The 19835-nt window shown below is 42.8% G+C and overlaps 1 protein-coding gene across 1 annotated transcript in view; it reads left to right on the top strand.

Moving 5' to 3' along the window:
• The window catches only part of Wls (Wnt ligand secretion mediator), a 102641-nt gene that overhangs the window by 63873 nt on the left and 18933 nt on the right, over positions 1 to 19835 (top strand). Inside the window, exons 4-10 of the mRNA XM_046451003.2 lie at positions 3639 to 3800; positions 4959 to 5095; positions 8145 to 8313; positions 9712 to 9809; positions 10375 to 10438; positions 12452 to 12595; positions 14221 to 14304. Of these exons, the coding sequence (XP_046306959.1) occupies positions 3639 to 3800; positions 4959 to 5095; positions 8145 to 8313; positions 9712 to 9809; positions 10375 to 10438; positions 12452 to 12595; positions 14221 to 14304 (858 nt within the window). The remainder of the gene's footprint in view (positions 1 to 3638; positions 3801 to 4958; positions 5096 to 8144; positions 8314 to 9711; positions 9810 to 10374; positions 10439 to 12451; positions 12596 to 14220; positions 14305 to 19835) is intronic.

The following is a 19835-nucleotide window of genomic DNA, read 5'->3' as shown; positions in this document are numbered from 1 at the left end:
GGCCAAACTTGGCACTGAAGCACATTCTTGGTTATGTCTTTTCTCACTTGAAATCTTCAAATCAGCTGCTCCTGAAAGACTTGGATAGCTTTGTAAATACCTCCTCCACTTTTAATCTTTTAATCCTTCTCCTTTCCTAACAGTGGCTTTTCCTAACTTTGCTTTTACAAAGTCTTCCTCCTCCAAGTTTCATAGATTAGAGCTACACACAGTGCCACTTGAGTACCAATAGTATCCATATCAAGTGCAAGCCTGTCAGAAATGTAGATTCCCAGGCCACACCTCAAAACTACTGTTTGAGGGTATTTTCTGCTAATAGCAGAGCATAACAGACTGGGTAAATTATGAACAAGAGGAGTTTATTTGACTCACAGTTCTGGAGGCTGGGAAGTCCATGGGCATGGCACAGATGTCTGGCAAAGTCTTTTGTGCTGCACCAAAATATGGCAGAAGACAGGTAAACATATGTGAGATACAGAGAGGGGGTAAAATGGGCCCAAAACGAGAGGATCAACCTAATACCTAACCCATTCCCACAATTGCCCCATGCATGAGGATAGAGCCCTGTAGACCTAATTACCTCCCAAACATCCTACAACAATTAAATTTCAGCTTGAGTGTTAGAAGGGTCAGTCAGATCATAGCATCTCCTGAATCAAAATCTCAGGTGATAGGACCAAGGGCTCTGCTAAACACCAAATATGGAGATTCCCCCCCCACACACACAAAAAAAAACAGCCATCTGGAATTGTTCTGAAAAGGCCCTGGGGGCAATTGATAGGTAAAAGATGACGAGAGAGAACCCAGAGGAAGCTAGCAAGAGGAATAGCTAAAATTTTTGGATCTTTGTATGCAATGGAGGAAATTAATTAAAACCTTTCTCACTGTCCTTGCAAGTTGATTGCATCTTTCTGAGGAGAGACAGGTTGAATATAAGCCAGAGGGCTTTGGATATGGAATTTCATCCTCAGAAAAGGGAAATGTCATTTCTCACTTTCCTTACACGCTGGGACGGGGAGGGGTGTTTCCCTGCTACCGCTTCTTAATGACAGTTGCTTAATTATCTTTAGGCTGTGTTGATCCCTTTCGAGAAAGATATTAAACCTTGAAAGGTGTGAAGGAAACGAATCATCAAATCCATGCTTTTTGATTGCAGTGAAATTTAGTCTTGAGTCTGAAGATTAAATGAGAAATTGCTTTAAAGCTTTTCAGTCCCTTGTGGATTGTGAAGTTTTTAAAAAAAAAAGTCAAGTTGCCACCTGCTGTAATTTGTCCTAATTAGCCAGTCTCATGCTGGAGCTAGGGGAGAACTGAAGGGGTAGAGGAAGGAGAGGGAGAGGGAGAAAGAGGAATCTTTTTTTCTTAAATGCCCTAAATACTGGCAGAAACAGAACTTCAGTGTGAAAAGAAAAGCCCTAACAGGACACAGTGAATCTGTCTCCAATGTCGGTAGGCAGACCAGCTCCCAGAAGCCCAGATGTTATAGTCTGACTGAACTTGAGTAAATTTGTCTCATGGGTGGTAATGTTGCCCTCTCTGTAGTAACAGGGAATTACTGATACCCAGAGACCCTCAGCAGGGAATCAGTGATCCCAGAGATCATCTTATTTGAATTTCTTGCTTTACCTGGAGAAAAGTGAGACCAAATGAGGTGGGGTGTCCCAGGGTACCCAGCCAGGGATAAGGTCGGGACTAGAATTGGAGCCCCCTGGCCTACAGCTTAGCACTGTCCCCATCAGAGCACAGTGCCTGCATCTGGGTCTCACCAAGGCAGGCATTTTTTTTTTCTTTCTGCCACACTCAAGTGTCTTCCCCATTAGAACCAGAGGCGGCAACATGGCGTGACTGGGCTTGAACACCCTGGGTCCTCAGCCCAGTTCTGCTAGTACTTTGGAGACCATGGTCAAGACACACATCAAATGGTATCATACTAAATATGTTTTGTTACCTTCCTCCTCAAATTCTTAATTTCTATAAATAAAATAAGACCCTGACTGGAGACACATCAGAAAACTGTCCTCTTGCTGTTACCACAGAGGGTAATCAGCTTCCTTAATGCAGCTTAATCTAAGGCTGAATTAGAGCCCATAATGTATTTTTAGTAGTTCCAACAGAGCCCTAATTCTTGCCTGATTTGTAAGTATGCGAGAAAGCCTTAGAGGGGAGGGAAATACCATCTATGTAGGGAGAATCATCCAAAGTTTGAAATAGAAGCAAAATTCTTTCCACAGAACTTAGTTATTGTATTTTTTTCCTTAATCTCATCTGTCAATTTAAATCAATTGGTAGTGTCTAATAAGAGTCCCCCACACCTTAGAAGTTTGATTATCATGAATGATTAGTGATGTCTGCAATGGGTAGAGAAGGGAAGAAGAAGCAGGTATTTGCCTGCTGTCCCTCCACATGGGCCACGAGTGGCCTGGGTCCCTGCCTGTTTCTTATGCTCTAAGTTCTGACTGTCTGGTGAGGAACCCACCAAGATCACAGAAGGGCAGAGCCCTTCACATGCCTGATTATAAACTCCTTACTATCTTCTTCCTTCCACTTTCAAGTGGATCCTTTGCTCTGAAATTTTATGACAGATTTTGGAGGTCCTGTGAATTAACTCAGGTTTAGGAATGACAAAGTAGGTCTCACCTGTAGCACTTCCTTGATCAGGAAGTGCTAAGCAAACACAGAAGCTGGCACATAAATCCAGTGTTGATGGCAGACCTTCTTCTGCCTTACCCAGGGGACAGTCCCTGCCTGCGGAAGCTCCTGCCTCTACACACCCACGTTTGGTCCCTACTCCCCCATCTCTCCAGGCACACATAACCGGGAGCCTGGAGAGGTAGCGCAGAATTTAGTTTTCAAAAGCAAGCTGTGCCCTTTTCCTGGAATCCCAACACCACACCGTCTGCCATGCAGTCCTCTCTTAAATTGCTGCCCAGAAAGTCCAAGAAGTCTTTTCCAGAAACCAGACTTATTTTCTTTTAAAATTTCAGCTCCCTTCTACCATCTTGCCTCTTAGTCTGTCAGGAAGCTTGGGAGGGAGGAAATTCTGAGTGGCCATCACTAGCAAACTAATCTCATTATTACCTTTCTAGACTTTTTGTCTTCCCCAGATCCCACAAGCTCTTTGGGTTACTTCTTTTCCTCTCAGATCAATAAAAAAAAAAAAAAAAGATATTTTCAGCTTCTTGTACTTCACCATAAAAATAATCAGCCATCATAAATAGTGTAATGGACTTCAGCAAGGGCTTCTTCCAGAATGTTTAAAGAGTGGACTGTCCCCCAGAGCCTCAGAGGTCTCCCATGATGTGGCACAAATGAAAAGCTCTCTTAGCCTTTGGTAGACCCTCAGAGTGATCTGATGCGAGACTCTACCAAGGATTGAAGAGCTGAGAAAGGTGTGAAGAGTTTGCTGCTTTTCACCTGAAATGTTTGGTTCTACCATAAATGTGACTGATATATTTATTTTTGAGGTGGGGGTAGCTGGGTAGAAACCTTGACTCCAGTGTTCCCTGCTAATTTGCATCTCTAGTGTATACTTTAAAATATGTGCTTTTTAAAACTGGTGATGCAAGGCCCATGTATGAGAATTTAAACACGGTCCTTTGGAACTAATGACCTGCCTCAAACCCTCTGCTCTTCCTCAGACCCCAGAGCATGAGGGCCGGTACTATGAGTGTGACGTCCTGCCATTCATGGAAATCGGGTCTGTGGCTCACAAGTATTACCTCCTAAACATCCGGCTGCCTGTGAATGAGAAGAAGAAAATCAACGTCGGGATTGGAGAGATAAAGGATATTCGGTTGGTGGTGAGTGAATGTAATTGATCCAACAAGTGGGGCACTAAAACACTGGCCAAGAACACCACCAATTCTTGGGTGCATGGTGGGGCAGAGGAAGGGAACTCCATCTCACTCTTGGCATCTCTACACTGCACTTGTCTCTGTTGTCTCACCTGAGAAATGGGAATAATAGCATACCTGTAATGGCAGAGATCATGAAGTAAATTGATTTGTGTGAGAGATTACAGAAATGGAAAACAATGTAATTATTGTGCCCACTTAGGATTTTAAGTGGGCTTCAGATCACTTAAGATCATTATAATGGTTATAAAATCGTGATGATGTGATCGTGATCTCATTTTGAACACCACCAAGATAAAAGCAAAAAAAGAAAAAAAAATTAACATGTCTCATGTTCCAAGCCCAAGTGGTGTTTTAGGTTCTTTTCCAGTTTATGTCTTTAATCATGGAAATAGTAGCACCTGGAGCAAGGAGGACATTTTTTTAAAAAAACCTAAAACTGTTATAAAAGAGATACATATCTAATGTAGAAATCAGTGTACAGGACACAGAAGTGCATAATAATCACCTATAATATCCCACCATCTGGAGAAATAATCACTATGAGGTTTTGATGTATTTCCTTCAAGGTTGTCTCTTCTATGTACACTCCCCCACTCACACACATAGAGCACATTTTATATAAATCCTTCCCTTGTAAAAGAATGAGGTCACACTTAACTGACTCTTGTTTCTTGCTTTTTTTTCCTCTTCATTTAATAGTATATTGTGAATATAGTATAAATCTACTTTGCAATACTGCTTAGCATTCCATTGCAGAGGTTTATCTGAATGCATTTTTATCAATCTCAACTTATTGGACATGTGGGATATCTCCAACATTTCAATGAAATGATTCTTAATCATTCCCTCAGCAAAGCATGGCCCATTTTTATCCTTTTTAGTATATAGTTCTACAGTGCTTGAGGAGGGGTCAGAGGGTTAGGAGGGCAGTACATGCTGTGAATATGAATACTTTTGATCTTAAAAGTTCAGCAGAAAAACTTTTCCACTCATCTGTCCCCAAAATGCATTTGATGGTTAAAAGAGAGAGAGAGAGAGAGAGAGAGAGAGAGAGAGAGAGAGAACTAAGATATATTCACCTTGAAAATCCGTCTTGTCTAGGGAATCCACCAAAATGGAGGCTTCACCAAGGTGTGGTTCGCCATGAAGACCTTCCTGACGCCCAGCATCTTCATCATCATGGTGTGGTATTGGAGGAGGATCACCATGATGTCCAGACCCCCAGTGCTTCTGGAAAAGTAAGAGCTGAACACTTTTAAGGAACACTGGCTTCCCGAGATTTCTAGGCTGCAGTTCTCACTGGGGTCCAGGTCAGGCAGCCGCTGTGGGGAGAGTGATTTGAACAGTAGTCATCCTGGGCTCCATTTGCTCTTTCACGTTGCAAATGCAAAGTATTAAATCCTAGGGGCTCTACCTCTCTCACATTTCTGTCTTTGCTCTTCATTCCTGTGACCAGAATCAGATACCTCTCTCTTTCATGTGGAGGAGCCGCTAGGCTCCTACGCCGAACCCCTGTCCTCCACAGTAGTGTGATGCTCTTGCAGATGTATTCTTTTCTCTCTTCCATTTCCATTAATATAAAAACATGCTCCACCATCTCCCATTATTTGACAAAACTCTACCTTTCCCCACTTTCCTCTGAAGCCACCATACCATTTTTTGGCTCTTCTCTAAATCAGGAATCCTCAACTTTCTTGTCCATATATTGCTTCTACTTTTCTGGAATGAGCCCATTTCAGTCTGGATTTGTTCCCACCACTTCATGCAAACTGCTTTTCTTTGGCTCATTAGTGATCCCCACATTACAAATCCAAAGGTCATGCCACATGCCGTGGTGCACGCCTGTCATCCCAGCAGCTCGGGGAGGCTGAGGCCGGGGGATCTTGAGTTCAAAGTCAGCCTCAGGAATTTAGTGAGACCCTAAGCAATTCAGTGAGACCCTGTCTCTAAATAAAATATGTTTTTAAAAAAAGGTCCTGGGATGTGGCTCAGTGATTAAGTGCTCCTGAGTTTAATCCAAAAAAAAAAAAAAATCCAAATGTCATTTTTCAATTCTCACTGTCCTTGACTGATCACCAGCATTTGACATGGTGGATCACTCCCTTCACCCAGCCTCCTCCACCCTTCTCTTAGCTGCTGTGCTTTGTCAACTGTCACCTGGTCTCCATTACTATTTCCTCCCATCTTTCCAAACTCTTGGACTCTTCCCTTCACTAGCTTCTTCCCCAGGTGATCTCATGTAATCTCATGGTCTTAAAATTCATCGACCCTCTGACTCTTCATTTATGTCTTCAACCTCAGACTCTCTTGAAGGTAGACCCAAATATCCCAGGTATTGATTTAGCCATCTTCCCTTGCCTTGAAGGTGTAACATGTATGGAAGAACAACATTTGATTTCCTCCTATTTCAAACACAACTCTTCCCATTTTAGTAATTGGCAACTCAATTTTTTCAGTCCCTCAAGCAAAATGGGAGGAATCACCCTCTATTCTCTTTTATTTTTTTCACATTCCATATCAGCCCACTGGGAAACCTCACCATGTCTACTGCCACCATTGAAATCGGACTAACCTGCCATGATTTCACATCTGGATATTGGAAATCGTATTCTCGACTGCTCTCCTTGCTTCCAACCTTTTCCTCCCTATAATCTATTCACACTGCAACCTCAGGGCTCCCTTTTAAGTGTTAATCAGATCATGTCACTCCTCTTCTCAAAGCTCTCCACTGGCTTTTCGTCTCCTTTGCCCTGGTTATAAACTCCTTAAAGTTCTGGTCTCTCACCACCTCTGATCTTACCTCCTATTTTTTCTAGTCCTCTTGATGGTGCTCAAATATGCCTGGCTTGGTCTCACCCCAGGGCCTTTGCACTTACTATTCCCTTTATCTGAATGAAATACCCTTCCCCAGGTATCTTTGTGGCTCAATTCCTTCTTTCCACATGACCTGCTCTGATGTTTCTCATCTTAGAGGCTTTCTCTTGTCTCCCTTATATAAAATCTCACCTCCATCACTTTCTGTTCTCTTACCTAATTTTATTTTTCTTCATAATGCACATTTGTCATTTACTTACATTCTCCTCCCATATTCCCTGTTTCACCCCATCTGAATGCAAGTATCATGAGAGCTGGATCCTTGCTAATTTTTTTCACTAGCGTATCCTCAGTGCTCAGAATAAAAACTGGAACGTAGGAGGTTAATAAGATTTTATTGAATTAATGAATCATGTCACTCTGTTGTTGAAACTTTTGGTTGAGTTCCTGGCCTCTTCAAGATAAATTTCCAAATCTCTAATGAGGTGTGCAAGTAGCTTCATGAGCTCATCCTTCTTTATTTCTCTGATCTCGGTGTCTAGTTATTGACTGAGATGGGCTATGTGGAGATCCTCGGATACTTTAGCTCCTCCAGGCCTCTGTTTCTCCACCCAGCTTCTGCCCCCGGCCTCACCTTTTCCACCTCCCTCATCTCAAATCACTGTTGGCCCAATTTCAGTCTCTGCCTGAGACAAGTCCTGGCAGCAGTTTTGACTCCTACCATGTTGCTTACCATACTCAGTTTTAGTTGCCTCTTTTTCTGGCTCCACCTCTGAATGCATCTCCATGAGTTTTAAACAAAAAAAAAAAGATTCTTATTCAATGTATCAGCAGCCCTAACACTATGCCCAGTCCATAATAACCATGTATATATTTCGTGGGTATGAATAAAGTGTGAATAAATAAGTGACATAAGGATGACATTTTAATAGGGAAATGGAAGATAATAGAGTGATGGGGAAAGGCAAAATTAAATCTAACCAAGCAGCCCAAATAATTTATGTCTCCTATGTGTCTGGGGTCATTTATTTTTGAAACAGATATGCTACATAATCCATCATTGCTGAGGAGATCACAATCCTGCGTGTTCTTAATGATCAAAGTAAATGATATCCCAAATAGGTAAGAGGAGTTAGTCAATGAAGACTGTTCAAGAACACAAAGGGATAAAAAAACGTTATAGGAGACTCTTAACCTGGTGGGTAGTAAAATAAAGTGTAGGTGTTCGGGGATAGGTTCCGTTAGCTAGAGAGGCTGGGGTGGCCCTTTTGACTCTCAGAGTGCCATTTAGGACATTTGCATCCAGTGTGGAGACTGGGGATGAGGAGTTGGGAAACCCATCCTATGGCTTCCATCCCAATAAGCAGCATTTTAGTTACTTTTATATAAAATCTTCTCAAAACTAGCTTCAGATTTTTTAAAATCGGCCTCCTCCATGAATAACCTGGCTTTTCGACACTCTCTTGCCATCAGAGTCATCTTTGCCCTGGGGATTTCCATGACCTTCATCAATATCCCAGTGGAGTGGTTTTCCATTGGGTTTGACTGGACCTGGATGCTCTTGTTTGGTGACATCCGACAGGGCATCTTCTACGCAATGCTTCTCTCCTTCTGGATCATCTTCTGTGGCGAGCACATGATGGTAAGAGTGCCCCCCGCCCCCTGCCCCAGGAAGGGACAGACATCTATGCCACGGTGGCCATGTGGGCTGCTGAGCTGGCAGCCACCTCCCAGCCTCTGGTCCACTGTGACAGAATAAGGTAGCGGTTGCAGGTGGGAGCTGTGGAGTCCACCCTGTGGGTCACATTCCTGCTTCACCTTGTGACTAGCGAGTGGCCTTGGCAAGTCATGGAATCTCAGGTTCCCCTTCTATAAAATGGGATTTCAGGCCTACTACTGGCTAGGTTTCTATAAGAATTAAATGGGATAATAGGAGTACCTTAGGAGAAGAAAAAATGCAGATTCTAAGATTAGTATTGCATCTCATTCTCTGGTCTCAGCTGCGCTTGTCCTGTCCCCAGGAACAGATTAACCACTAAAGAATGAGGATCTGACTTTCTCCAGCTGGCAGTTGGTCCAGGTGACCTAGTGACCCCTGTGACCCAGCAATACTGACCTCCTTGCACAGACGTCAAATCATATTTCAAGAGGGATTGAGGTACCATGAATAAAAATAGGAATGGTGCCTTCCTTACCTTGTGGCTAAGGCATACATATGCCAGTTGGACCCCATCCACGAGTCAGTACACAGGTGTCCCTGTACAGGAGATACTTTGAGGTTCCATTATGTTTTGATCATAAAAATCAACCCTCTGAAGTGTGCTGCCCTTTGGGAGAGCAGTGTGAGAAGAGAGGGAGATCATTGCCCTGGCCAGCACTCCCCTGGGGGGCAGTGCTGGGTGAACTCTAGAATGAGCTGCTCTGAGGTAGATGCCCCCACTGTGTCCCAGCGTGCAGACTGAGATGTGTCTTGCCTTTCTCCATTTTTCTCATTCATCATCCCCCTCCCCCATTTTCTTTCTTTTAGTGTCTTGGTGTATCTGTCAAGAGAACTCAAGCTTGGTGTTAATGAAGTCAGAGAAAAAAATGTGTCTAGTTTTCTAACCATAAGAGGTCTCTTCCCTCAACCTACTCAATGCCTTTATGTTTTTCTTTTATCTTCCGGGGAGTGCTCCTCCTTCATAAACACAGGTTTTTAGTCACAGAGGAATTTAATTCCAAGAGTTCTTTTGTTGGACCACAGAAGTTTCCCCTCCCAGGGCCCGAGGACTTTCTCTGTGCTCCCAGAGCACATGTTCTTTCTTATTACCACCAGAGCCCTCCTGGAAGGGCTGCGTAATGTCTGTCCCTGTGCCAGCCTCCCCAACAGAAGCAAGGCCCTGCAGAACACAGGTTTTGATTCTCCAATGCCTAAGCCCTAGCAAGGCTCTGGATGGCACAACAAGTGATCAGCAAGACTGTCCTGAAAGACTGGCTCACCTGTAGAATTGCTTTGCTCTCCTCCAGTCTTTATCTCCTTTCTTAATTTGCTTTCCCTCAGGATCAGCATGAGCGGAATCACATTGCAGGGTATTGGAAGCAAGTTGGACCAATCGCCGTTGGCTCTTTCTGCCTCTTCATATTTGACATGTGTGAGAGGTGAGTAGGTTCCTGTGGGACTCAGCTGAATGTGCATCCCTGTGACCACCTCCATCTTTAGGAGGAGTGTTGGAAAGGGAGAAGGGTGGTGAGAAGCCTCTGGGGTGAAAGCATTGTACATATTCATATCCCCAGAGAAAGTCTGGGACTAGAGCCAGACTTGGTGGCACACGCCTGTAATTCCAGCAGCCCAGGAGACTGAGGCAGGAGGTTCATGAGTTCAAAGCCAGCTTCAGCAACTTAGCAAGGGCCTAAGCAACTCAGCAAGATCCTGTCTAAAAGGGCTAAGAATGTGACTCAGTATTTAAGTGCCCCTGGGTGGTACCAAATCCCTAGTATCCCCCCACCAAACAAAGCACTGGGACTAAGTCACAGGTTTAGAGTTACAAAATGTTTGTGCTGATTGTATTCCGCTAGACTGTTTCACTTTAAGCTCTCTATGAGGTTTCTAAGTCTGAATTCAGCTCTTTCCCTTCCAGCTGCAAAACTAAAAAGAGTTCCACCTTGCCTTTGTATTTATTAATTGTCTTGCCTTTCCACCTCGTTTTTTGTTTTTGTTTTGTAGAGGAGTACAACTCACGAATCCCTTCTACAGTATCTGGACTACAGATGTTGGAACAGAGCTGGCTGTATCCTTCCTTGATGGGCTCAGGGTTTTATTTCTTCCCACAGCCGCCTGGTCCCCAAGATCATTTTCGAAGGCTCAGTTGATGCTCTGCGTATGTGCTTGGCCAGAGCTTTGATCCCCAGACCAATGATAACAGCACAATTAAGGCAAATAATGAGAAGAATTACCACTTGCTTTCAAGCTCGGCAAGAGCAGGCCAAGGGAGAAGGTTGTGCCTGTCCCCATGGCAAAGGGATCAGAGAGGCAGGTCTTACTGCAGCCTGTCTAAATTATCTATTATTCACTGTTTACTGCAGACTGAAGCGTGACTCGCTTTTCCCTGGAGCCACAGAGGTTCATCTCTGGGCCCCTGTGGGAGAGCTGGTTTCTGAAGTCGCTTGTGTGCAAGGCTTCTGACAGTGACCTTGGTGTGCTGGCACACCAAGCTGCTGCTCTTCATTTCTGAGACAGAGTGGAGATAAGGCTAAGGTGATTAGTTCCAGAAGAGTGCTGAGGCTTCTGGTTGGTTCACTTAAACTGTCTGAGTCATCTTCGTGAAGCAGAAGTGACAGTCTTAGCTTATCCCTTTAAGGATGCTGGATTTAAATATTTTATCTCCTGAATAATAATATGTTTAGTGCTTATCTGAAAGAAAAAAAAAAAGATTCTCCTCTGGAGAGGAGAGAAAGGCTGGGATTGTACCCTTTATTGATGGGTAATATTTTGCCACGTTCCCATTAATGTGCTTTGTCTGGCAACTGTACAGATTGTGAACTGTGCTACACCTCTGGTTTGACCTGAGGACTTCAATTCTACTCCCAGGGCCTTTTAGTGTCACAAGGATTTTGTGAATAAACTGAATTGGTAGTATCATTACCTTAGGGATGGGAGAGTTGAGCTCTACCCTTCCACCACCATCCTTGTCACCAAAAAATGTTATCTGCATGATGTGCAGAACAGTTATAATGTCCTCTAGTGTAACCTTTTTATTTTGATAAGATGAAAGTTTAGGAAAGTAAATACAAATTCAAGTCTTATAGCAAATAACCACATCCCCTTTATTCCAGGGTACTGCAGCCATAGGAAAGGAGAATCTGCATTAAGTATACCATTTCGTGAAATATGAATGCTGAGTTCATGCTTGTTAAATTGTTGAAACCTATTAGCAGCTCGAGCGTGCAGTAAAGAGGAGCTGGAGTCAGGTCACCCATCTTCCAAGCCAGCTCATGCTGCCCCAGGCCTTGGTGGTCCTCAGGTTGGCTGTAATGGCAGGTCTCAATCTCTCCAATGGGTCTCAAAGTATACTGTCCCCGTTCCCAACCTTCACCACCTATCCTTCAGTTTCATCCCATTTGAGAAGATTTTCTGTGGTGACAGAAGATTGTGAACTGTACTACTCCTCTGGTTTGACCTCAGGACTTCAGTCCCACTCCTGGGGCCCTGGTAGCTGTTGCTACTGTACCTGCCCTTACTTATTCCCTCCCCTCTGTTGTAGGACATCTCAGTCTCACTCTTAGAAGCGCAAGGACAGCCCAAGGGGGTTCCAAACATGCTCACACTTAGTTTCCTAGCTGGGAAGTCTGAGTCTATCATACAACCAGTGTGGGACCTGGGCATCTTCATTTGACCTTCATACAGTGCTTTTAATATGTCTTTTCACCTGATTAGTGTGTAGTAACTAATACCACTCTATTAGGGTTTTTCCAAATCATGATGCATTAGTATTTCCTGGAGAACTGGTTGAAAGGCAGGTTCTGATTCAGTAGGTCTAGATTAGACTCTATATTTTTTAATAAACAGGGCACACCTTCTCTTCTGACTTGGCTTAGAAAGCCATCTGAATACTCCCCTCTCTGAAGCTGTTGTGTCAGGAAACCTCTATCACTCATTAGAATGCCAGATTTTAATATTTTTATCCCCCTTAAAATATCCTAAATTCCCAGAAATAAAATGAGGATCACCCACAGACCAGGGGGCAGTGCTTGTGCCCCCTGAGTGTGAGGAACCTGCTGTTTCCTTTACTGGACACCATCAGATGGCCTTCATCATTGTGGCTGGGATCTGCCTCTGCCTCTACTTCCTGTTTCTGTGCTTCATGGTATTTCAGGTGTTCCGGAACATCAGTGGGAAACAGTCCAGTCTGCCAGCCATGAGCAAGGTCCGGCGGCTACACTATGAAGTGAGTGGCTCTCTCTTGGCTTCTTCAGGACCTGGTACTCTGTTCTCTGCTCATTATCATCTCTGCTTGATGCATAAATACACAGCCCTGGAGGGTGAAAGACTTCACTCTGCAGTGCACACTGAGATTCTCATGTAGGAGCTCAAGGCAAATGTTGCTCTGAGGCAAATGTACTATGAGAGACACCTGACCAGCTATCTAGATCTTGAAGGTATTCATGGTATGAATATGTTCCTTCCTCAATAAGGTGTACACTCGTTTGACAGGTTCTTCAACTTTGGATGGAATGTAGGTGCACACTAGATGGGAGAGTGGGCTGTCATTAAATGGGGATTTGGCTTGGAGTGAGACTTTCCCTTGCCCAGAATTAAACTTAAAATAGGTTCAGCCCAAGTGATCTGCTTCCCAGACTCTCAGAATCCACATTCCCCTAAAATATCCAGCAGATGCTCAGAAAGAGTTCAATAATCTGTTTATAGATTATATTCCTCATTTGAGAGAAATGCTTAACATCCTCAAATGTCTAATGCAGGCATTCTTGATTTTTCAAGGACACTGTGGGTTCATGCCTAAGTGGCCGGAGATACAGGCCTAATGCCTCTGTGAAGGAGGCACAGAAACCACAGAATCCCTAGGCTTACTTGTGTAGTGGATCTGCACCTAAGAGCCCCTGATTAATAGGTATCTCTCTTCCTGAAACACAAGTTCCCCCAAATCCTGCTCAGGAAACCATGGGTACTGTCTGAGGCTTTGCCTGTCTCCAGAGTTGTAGTGACATGTGAGGAAATTCAACCAAATCCACTTCATGTTGATTAATATGCATATTTCTTTTTGTTCACTGGAGCAGAATTTTATTACAGCCACAGAAAACTTGAACTTGGTAACTTTGAACCCTTGCAGAGAAGCATAACCAGCTTAGCAGGAAAATTAGCAGCCTCATGACGTGCTGTGAATATAACTTCCCAGGCTCTGGTGTCACTGTCTCATGAAAGATAAGAACATAGGAAGTGTTTGGCCCAAGAAATTTCTCAGCCACATTCACCTCAGCACGAGAAATATTAATATGTGAAATTATTTTACTGTTGTTGTTAGGGATTTGATTTACAGTATTCTTTTTTCTTTCTTTCTTTTTTTTTTCTTTTTAGCACTAGGGATTGAATTTGGGGGTGCTATACCACTGAGCTATATCCCTGACCCTTTTTCATTTTTATTTTGTAACAGGGCTTCCCTAAGTCATATGGGAAGGTCTTGAATTTACAATCCTCCTGCCTCAGCTTCCCAAGTCACTAGGATTACCAGTGTGTACCACTGTGGCCAGCTTTATAGAGTTTTAAAAAATAGCTTTTCTTAGCTGGGTGTGGTGGTACATGCCTTTAATCCCAGTGCTTCAGGAAGCTGAGGCAGGGGGAATCGCAAATTCAAAGCCAGCTTCAGCAACTTAGTGAGGCCTTAAGCAACTTAGCAAGACCCTGTCTCAAAATATAAAAAGTGCTGGGGATGTGGCTCAATGGTTGAGTGCCCCTGGATTCAATCCCCAATACCAATAAAAAAAGTTTTTCTTGGATTTATATATTGAGAAAAGGATTGATGAGATAGTAAACCTCTCTTACTCTTTTTTCTAACAGGGGCTAATTTTTAGGTTCAAGTTCCTCATGCTCATCACTTTGGCCTGTGCTGCTATGACTGTTATCTTCTTCATTGTTAGTCAGGTAAGTGGACCCTGAGATGTTCTGGGAGAATGTCCTTGGAGAGATATCTCTACACTACATAGAAAGTTCTAGAGCTGCTGAAGAAAGGAGCAGAGTCTATCATTCTGACCAGCTGATCAAGCCTTGTTTATTTGGACCACTCTAGTCTGGGACTTGTTATCCATCCCCTAGCCATATGAACTGAATGATCCCTTTAGTATGACCTTGCAGGAGCTAAAAGATGCTAAGTAAATTGAATGCCTGCACCAGATTGAAAGGCCCATGTTTCATTTACTTAGAAGAATAAACTTTTCAAGCCCCGCAGCACAACACTAACAAGCAAGTATTAATTTGATTGCATCCTTATGTAACATTAACATAGATCCTTTTACAATCTGTCAGCCATTCCGTAATTATAGTGCCACTTCTATGTGAAATGTTATTCAAAAGTCCCCTTGCTAGAACCCTATCTTTTCACTGGTTATTTCCCAAACACAAAATTTTGCTGTACTTGAAAATTTCAATAATTATGGTAACTTTAGAATATTGGTGGTGACTTGCTTTGGAAGTTGGAAAGTACTGTTTAAGTTGAAACTATATTTATTTGAGCTTCAGAAAAACTCTTTGAGGTAATTAGGGTAGGAACTATTATCCCAGTTTTCCAGAATATGAAGTCAAAGAGCTTTAGAGACATTTCCCATTTATTCTATTTTCCAGCTGGGTGGAAATGTGGAAATGTTCCTTAACAGTTCTGGGGTTTAATTTATCTTATTAAACAATAGTACCACCCACAGAAGGTTGCTGTAAGGATCACAGGAAGTAACATTGCCAAGTGATTAGCAGAGCCCCTGGCACATCCTAAGTAAGCATGAATAGCTGCCCGCCAGTGAATGGCAGGAAGGCTGACTTGCCGAAGTATATGCAAGTCAGGGAGCACAACTTGGTCCTTCTGATTCTTTTGCTAGTGCCGTGTCATTCCTATGTCATTCCAACAGAAAGAAATTTGGTGGGACAGGAATGAGACTGACTCCATTCTGCTATCAAGTTTCTTCTAGTACAACTCCAAATGGACTCCCTTAGCAACCTGGTGAAGGCTATGAGTCTCTCAGAATGCTTCTAAATGAGTTTAAAGAGAAAATTAGATTTCAAAGGAAATTTCATATAAATATACATTCCCTTTGAAATCCAAAATATTTATATCCTATGATTATGCATATTACAGATCTGTATCTTCAAAAAGTCTAAATAATGTGACAATATCATGATTTCTATTGATGATTCATAGGTAGTACTAATACCATATGGGTTTGTTGACTACATTTGTAATTGAAGGAAATGCTTTCATTTACAGACTGATGAAAATAGAGAATTTGGGGGGTTTGGGGGGCAGGTACCAGGGATTGAACTCAGGGACATTCAATCACTGGGCCACATCCCCAGTCCTATTTTGTATTTTATTTAGACACAGGGTCTCACTGAGTTGCTTAGCACCTCACAGTTTCTGAGGCTGGCTTTGAACTCGTGATCCTCCTGCCTCAGCCTCCCAAGCCACTGGGATTATAGGTGTGCACCACCACATCCAGCTGGGAATTTTTTCTTATCACAGTTCTTGGGCCCCTTGAAATCCATCCAAGGAAACCCCACATTAGGAGCCTCAGCATCCTGTTGGCCATGACTGCTGGGAGATGTTAGTTTTGCTGGCTCTGCTAAAGTCTAAAGTACATGTGGTTTAAAATAAAACAATAAGCTAAGTACCAGTGATGCTGTATGATCCCAGCAGCTTGGGAGGTGAGGCAGGAGGATCACAAGTTCAAAACCAGCCTCAGCAACTTAGTGAGGCCCTAAGCAACTTAGTGAGATCCTGTCTCAAAATAAAAAAAATAAAATAAAATAAAAAGCATTGGTAATGTGACTCAGGGTTCAATCTCTGCTACCAAAAATAAAATAACCTGTATGTCCTCATATGTTCCTTTCACCCCATCTGCTTTGACCTGCAGCAATGTGCTATGTTTGTATCCAAGCGATTGTGTATAAAAATTTGGAAATTTTGCTCTCCACTCTGAATGCAGTAAAACTATTTCCAAGTCTGAATGAGTTTTTTATTAACCAGCTCAAACACCCATAGTCAAGTCAGGGAGTCTGAGGCCTGAGGCCTCCCTTGGCCAGTTCCCTCATGTGATCAAATGGTTTCTGATTCCTCTAGTCCCTCAGTGTGGGCTATGACAACTGGCCAAGACCACCAGGCTGAGAGAGGGGAAGAAGAATTGCCAGTTCAGTGGTCAAAGGAATGAAGGGCACTTTCTACTCTTTGCTCCCAGGAAGGCAGAAAGGAAGGGCACTTCAGTCCTGATGCATGCTCCTGCCACTTTAGGAAGCTGGAGTCCTTCTCCCCACCCCCACATCTCACTGTTGTCTCTGCAGAGTTCCTTCTACCTGAAGTGAAGAGGGAACTAATCCTTAAATTGTTTGCATGTTGCCAGACTTTAACCTTGCGCATGTTTAATTAGTGTACTTTTTAAAGCAGCGGAGGCCATCTTCCAAGGAGCATAGTTTGTGGCTTTTCTGTGGAGAAAAAGATTAATATTCCATTGCCCCAGTATCCGGCTCCAGCCTGTGGCAGGCTTTTTATATCTACTGCGATAGTTGGCCCGGAGTGGATTTCAACTCTGAGGGGGTAGCAATGAGGCCTTTTGAATTCCATTAGCTCCTCACATTCCTCCTGCTGGGTTTTTTTTTTTTTTTTAAGGTTTATTTATAGACATCTAAGACGTTTTCCAGCATAACTCTCGGTGTCCCAGGTACTGTATTAATATAGTCATCAGAGGATTTATTTTCTAATGTCATTTTGGAATGTCAGAGCAATGAGCTCACCTGAAAGAAAACCTATTGGGTAACTTTTTGAAATGGATCCCAGCCCTAGGTAAAAGGAATGTTTTAAAACCCCCATTATACTCTCAGGCTTGCTGGGAGAGCTTGCATTTAAGCCCCCTGAAATATAATGCGAGGGGATCTCGCCAGGATATTGAAGCTCTGAGGCTGGGAATGAAAGACCCACGGGAAGCTGTGGAATGCGGTGACCTTGAGGCTTTGTAGCTGGGGACTGAGGTGCAGTCTTTTAATGCCTGCCATTTTAATGGCCTCAGTCATAGCAACCAAGAGATGGTACATCGCAGTCTGGTCTTTTGGCCCCTTCCCTCTGGAAAAAAAAAAGAGGCGTTCCATTCAGAGGTGGTGGCAGTAGGGAACAGAAGTGAAATGCAGGGGAGAGGGTCACTGGCCTTCACTGAGGGGACCCCCAGGTGCCTGACATTCAGGTCAAGCCACATGCGGCAAACTCCCAGAGAGCCTGTCTCCATCTCTTTTGTGTGTATGTGTGATCACTTCATTCTGTGACTTATAGAGGAGACGTTTCCGGTAAGAGAGCCTGTGTCTGGGATTTGGAAATCTTGTTAAGTGGAATGTTGGTTGTCAAGACTACTGGGTGTAAAGGATTTGACCTTCACTTGGCTCCAGGGGTATAATTGGGTGGTTTCACACAAAAGTAAATTGTTGAGATGTAAAATCAGGAAAAACAGGAACTTTTAGAAATAAGACTTATACAGAAGGGGATGTAATTAAAAATAATAATAATAATAATTTGGGCTAGCTGATTTTTCTCTCTAAAAGGGAGAGGAATATTAGTAATATTTGGGTCTACAAAACTTGCCCTGGTGTGGCTGCTAATTGTGGTTCATACTGATGGGAACGTGCTCAGAGCTCAGTATGTCTCAGGCATGAGTAACTCAGAGAAGAAGAAGAATACACATTCCAGTCTCTAAGCAGTGGAGGTGCACTATCTCGACAGTTCATTTTTGCAGTTCAGCCTTTTTCCATGACCAGAAATAATGTATTTACAGATTACAAACTCAGTAGATTGGTGAATCTCCAACTTCATCCTAAACAATGTACATGCCCTAGAGGAAACATGAGACAGGGACATGAATCTGCTGTCTCCTCAGTCACACTAAGTAAGCTCCTGTATGCCCTCATAGTATGAGCATCCATTCTGTGGTTCTAAGGTAAAATGATATTTTGTATATATATCCAGTTTATCATATATCATACATTACTGATCTAGAATATAGTGATATATGCTACTATACAAATTTGAATCTACAAACCTATGTGAGTGTGTGTGTGCGTGTGTGCATGAGGATATATATATATGTGTGTGTGTATATATATATATATCCTCATGCACACACGCACACACACACACACCCCTTACCAGGCCTACAGACTCTGTATGTTGTGGAGAACACACATACACACACGTATGCATACATACACGTACACACATGCTTATGTGAGCACACATGCGCACGTGCGTGCACACACACACACACACACACACAATGAACAGCAAAGTGAATTTCCAAAAGAAACTTGGCCTTACACGGGAGTTGATGCCTTCAGAGACTGACCCCCATTTACAAGAGTATTCTTATCCTTGTATCACATGATGGTTAAGACCACCTTATTCTGGAGTCAGACCCATGATCTTAGCTCAGCAGTCTTGAGTAGGATACTACCTACACCTCTCTGTACCATAGTTTACCCCTGTGTTGAGTAGAAACATTGAGTAGACTCAATGATACTTCTGTATTAACATGCTTGGTATAGTGTCTGGGATGGCATGAATATTTAATATATTTAATACATAAGCATTTAAGAACCTTTGCTCTATCTGTGTTAACCACTTGTTTTAAGTGATAATAAATGAGTATGACTGAGAGTGATACTTAAATTAATTCACGCTTGTTACCCCTCGGCATCTCCTCTCACACTGAAATGCAATTATTGTGATTTACTGTAGACTGTAATATTTTCTTTTTTACTTTTTGGTCAGAAGATTCTTGAGTGGCTGTTTCTACCCCCACTTTCTGCTTCCATGTGGTTGCCCTGGTGTCCTAGCACATCCCTGTACTTCTACCCCTATTCATTTAGCAAACATCGGTTGAGCATCACTGAGTATGAGGCATGCAAGTTGGTGCTTCCAAAGATGGGGTCAGTCATGCTGATCCTAGCAGGAATTAATTCCATTAAAGTTGTCAGTACTGGGTGTTCCCAACTCGTAACACAGGATATAGGCTCTCTTACAGGCCCTTCCTCTTGCAGAAGGGCTCACTGTTCTAACAGAGTAGGAAAACAATCATATCCCATCTTGCTTATAGCTCCTTCCGCCTGGCCTCCTCTCCTTAACCCTGTGAAGGGGAGTTCTCTCTGCTAGCACACTGTATCCATGTATTTCCAGGAAATATCTTAAAGCTTCCTTCCTCTTTCATTATAGGCATTAAAAATTCCTTCCTCTTTCATTATAGGCATTAAAAATCATCATAAGATGCTCTAAGTACTATAGGTTTTAGTAAATTAGGATATTTTGGACTTAAAAGTAAGAGGAGTGACATTCAGAGATGTTTCTAAGAGGTCTTAAGTAATTTGAATGCTGATATATGACTTAAAATCAGAAATGGTGATAAAATCCTTCTTTGTCTAAAACCACTCCTGAATAT

This window comes from Marmota monax, unplaced genomic scaffold, assembly GCF_021218885.2.
Source record: "Marmota monax isolate L192 unplaced genomic scaffold, Marmota_monax_Labrador192_F-V1.1 WCK01_AAM20220418_F8-fsc00023, whole genome shotgun sequence".
NCBI lineage: Eukaryota > Metazoa > Chordata > Mammalia > Rodentia > Sciuridae > Marmota > Marmota monax.
This window is presented reverse-complemented; position numbering and strand designations above follow the sequence as displayed.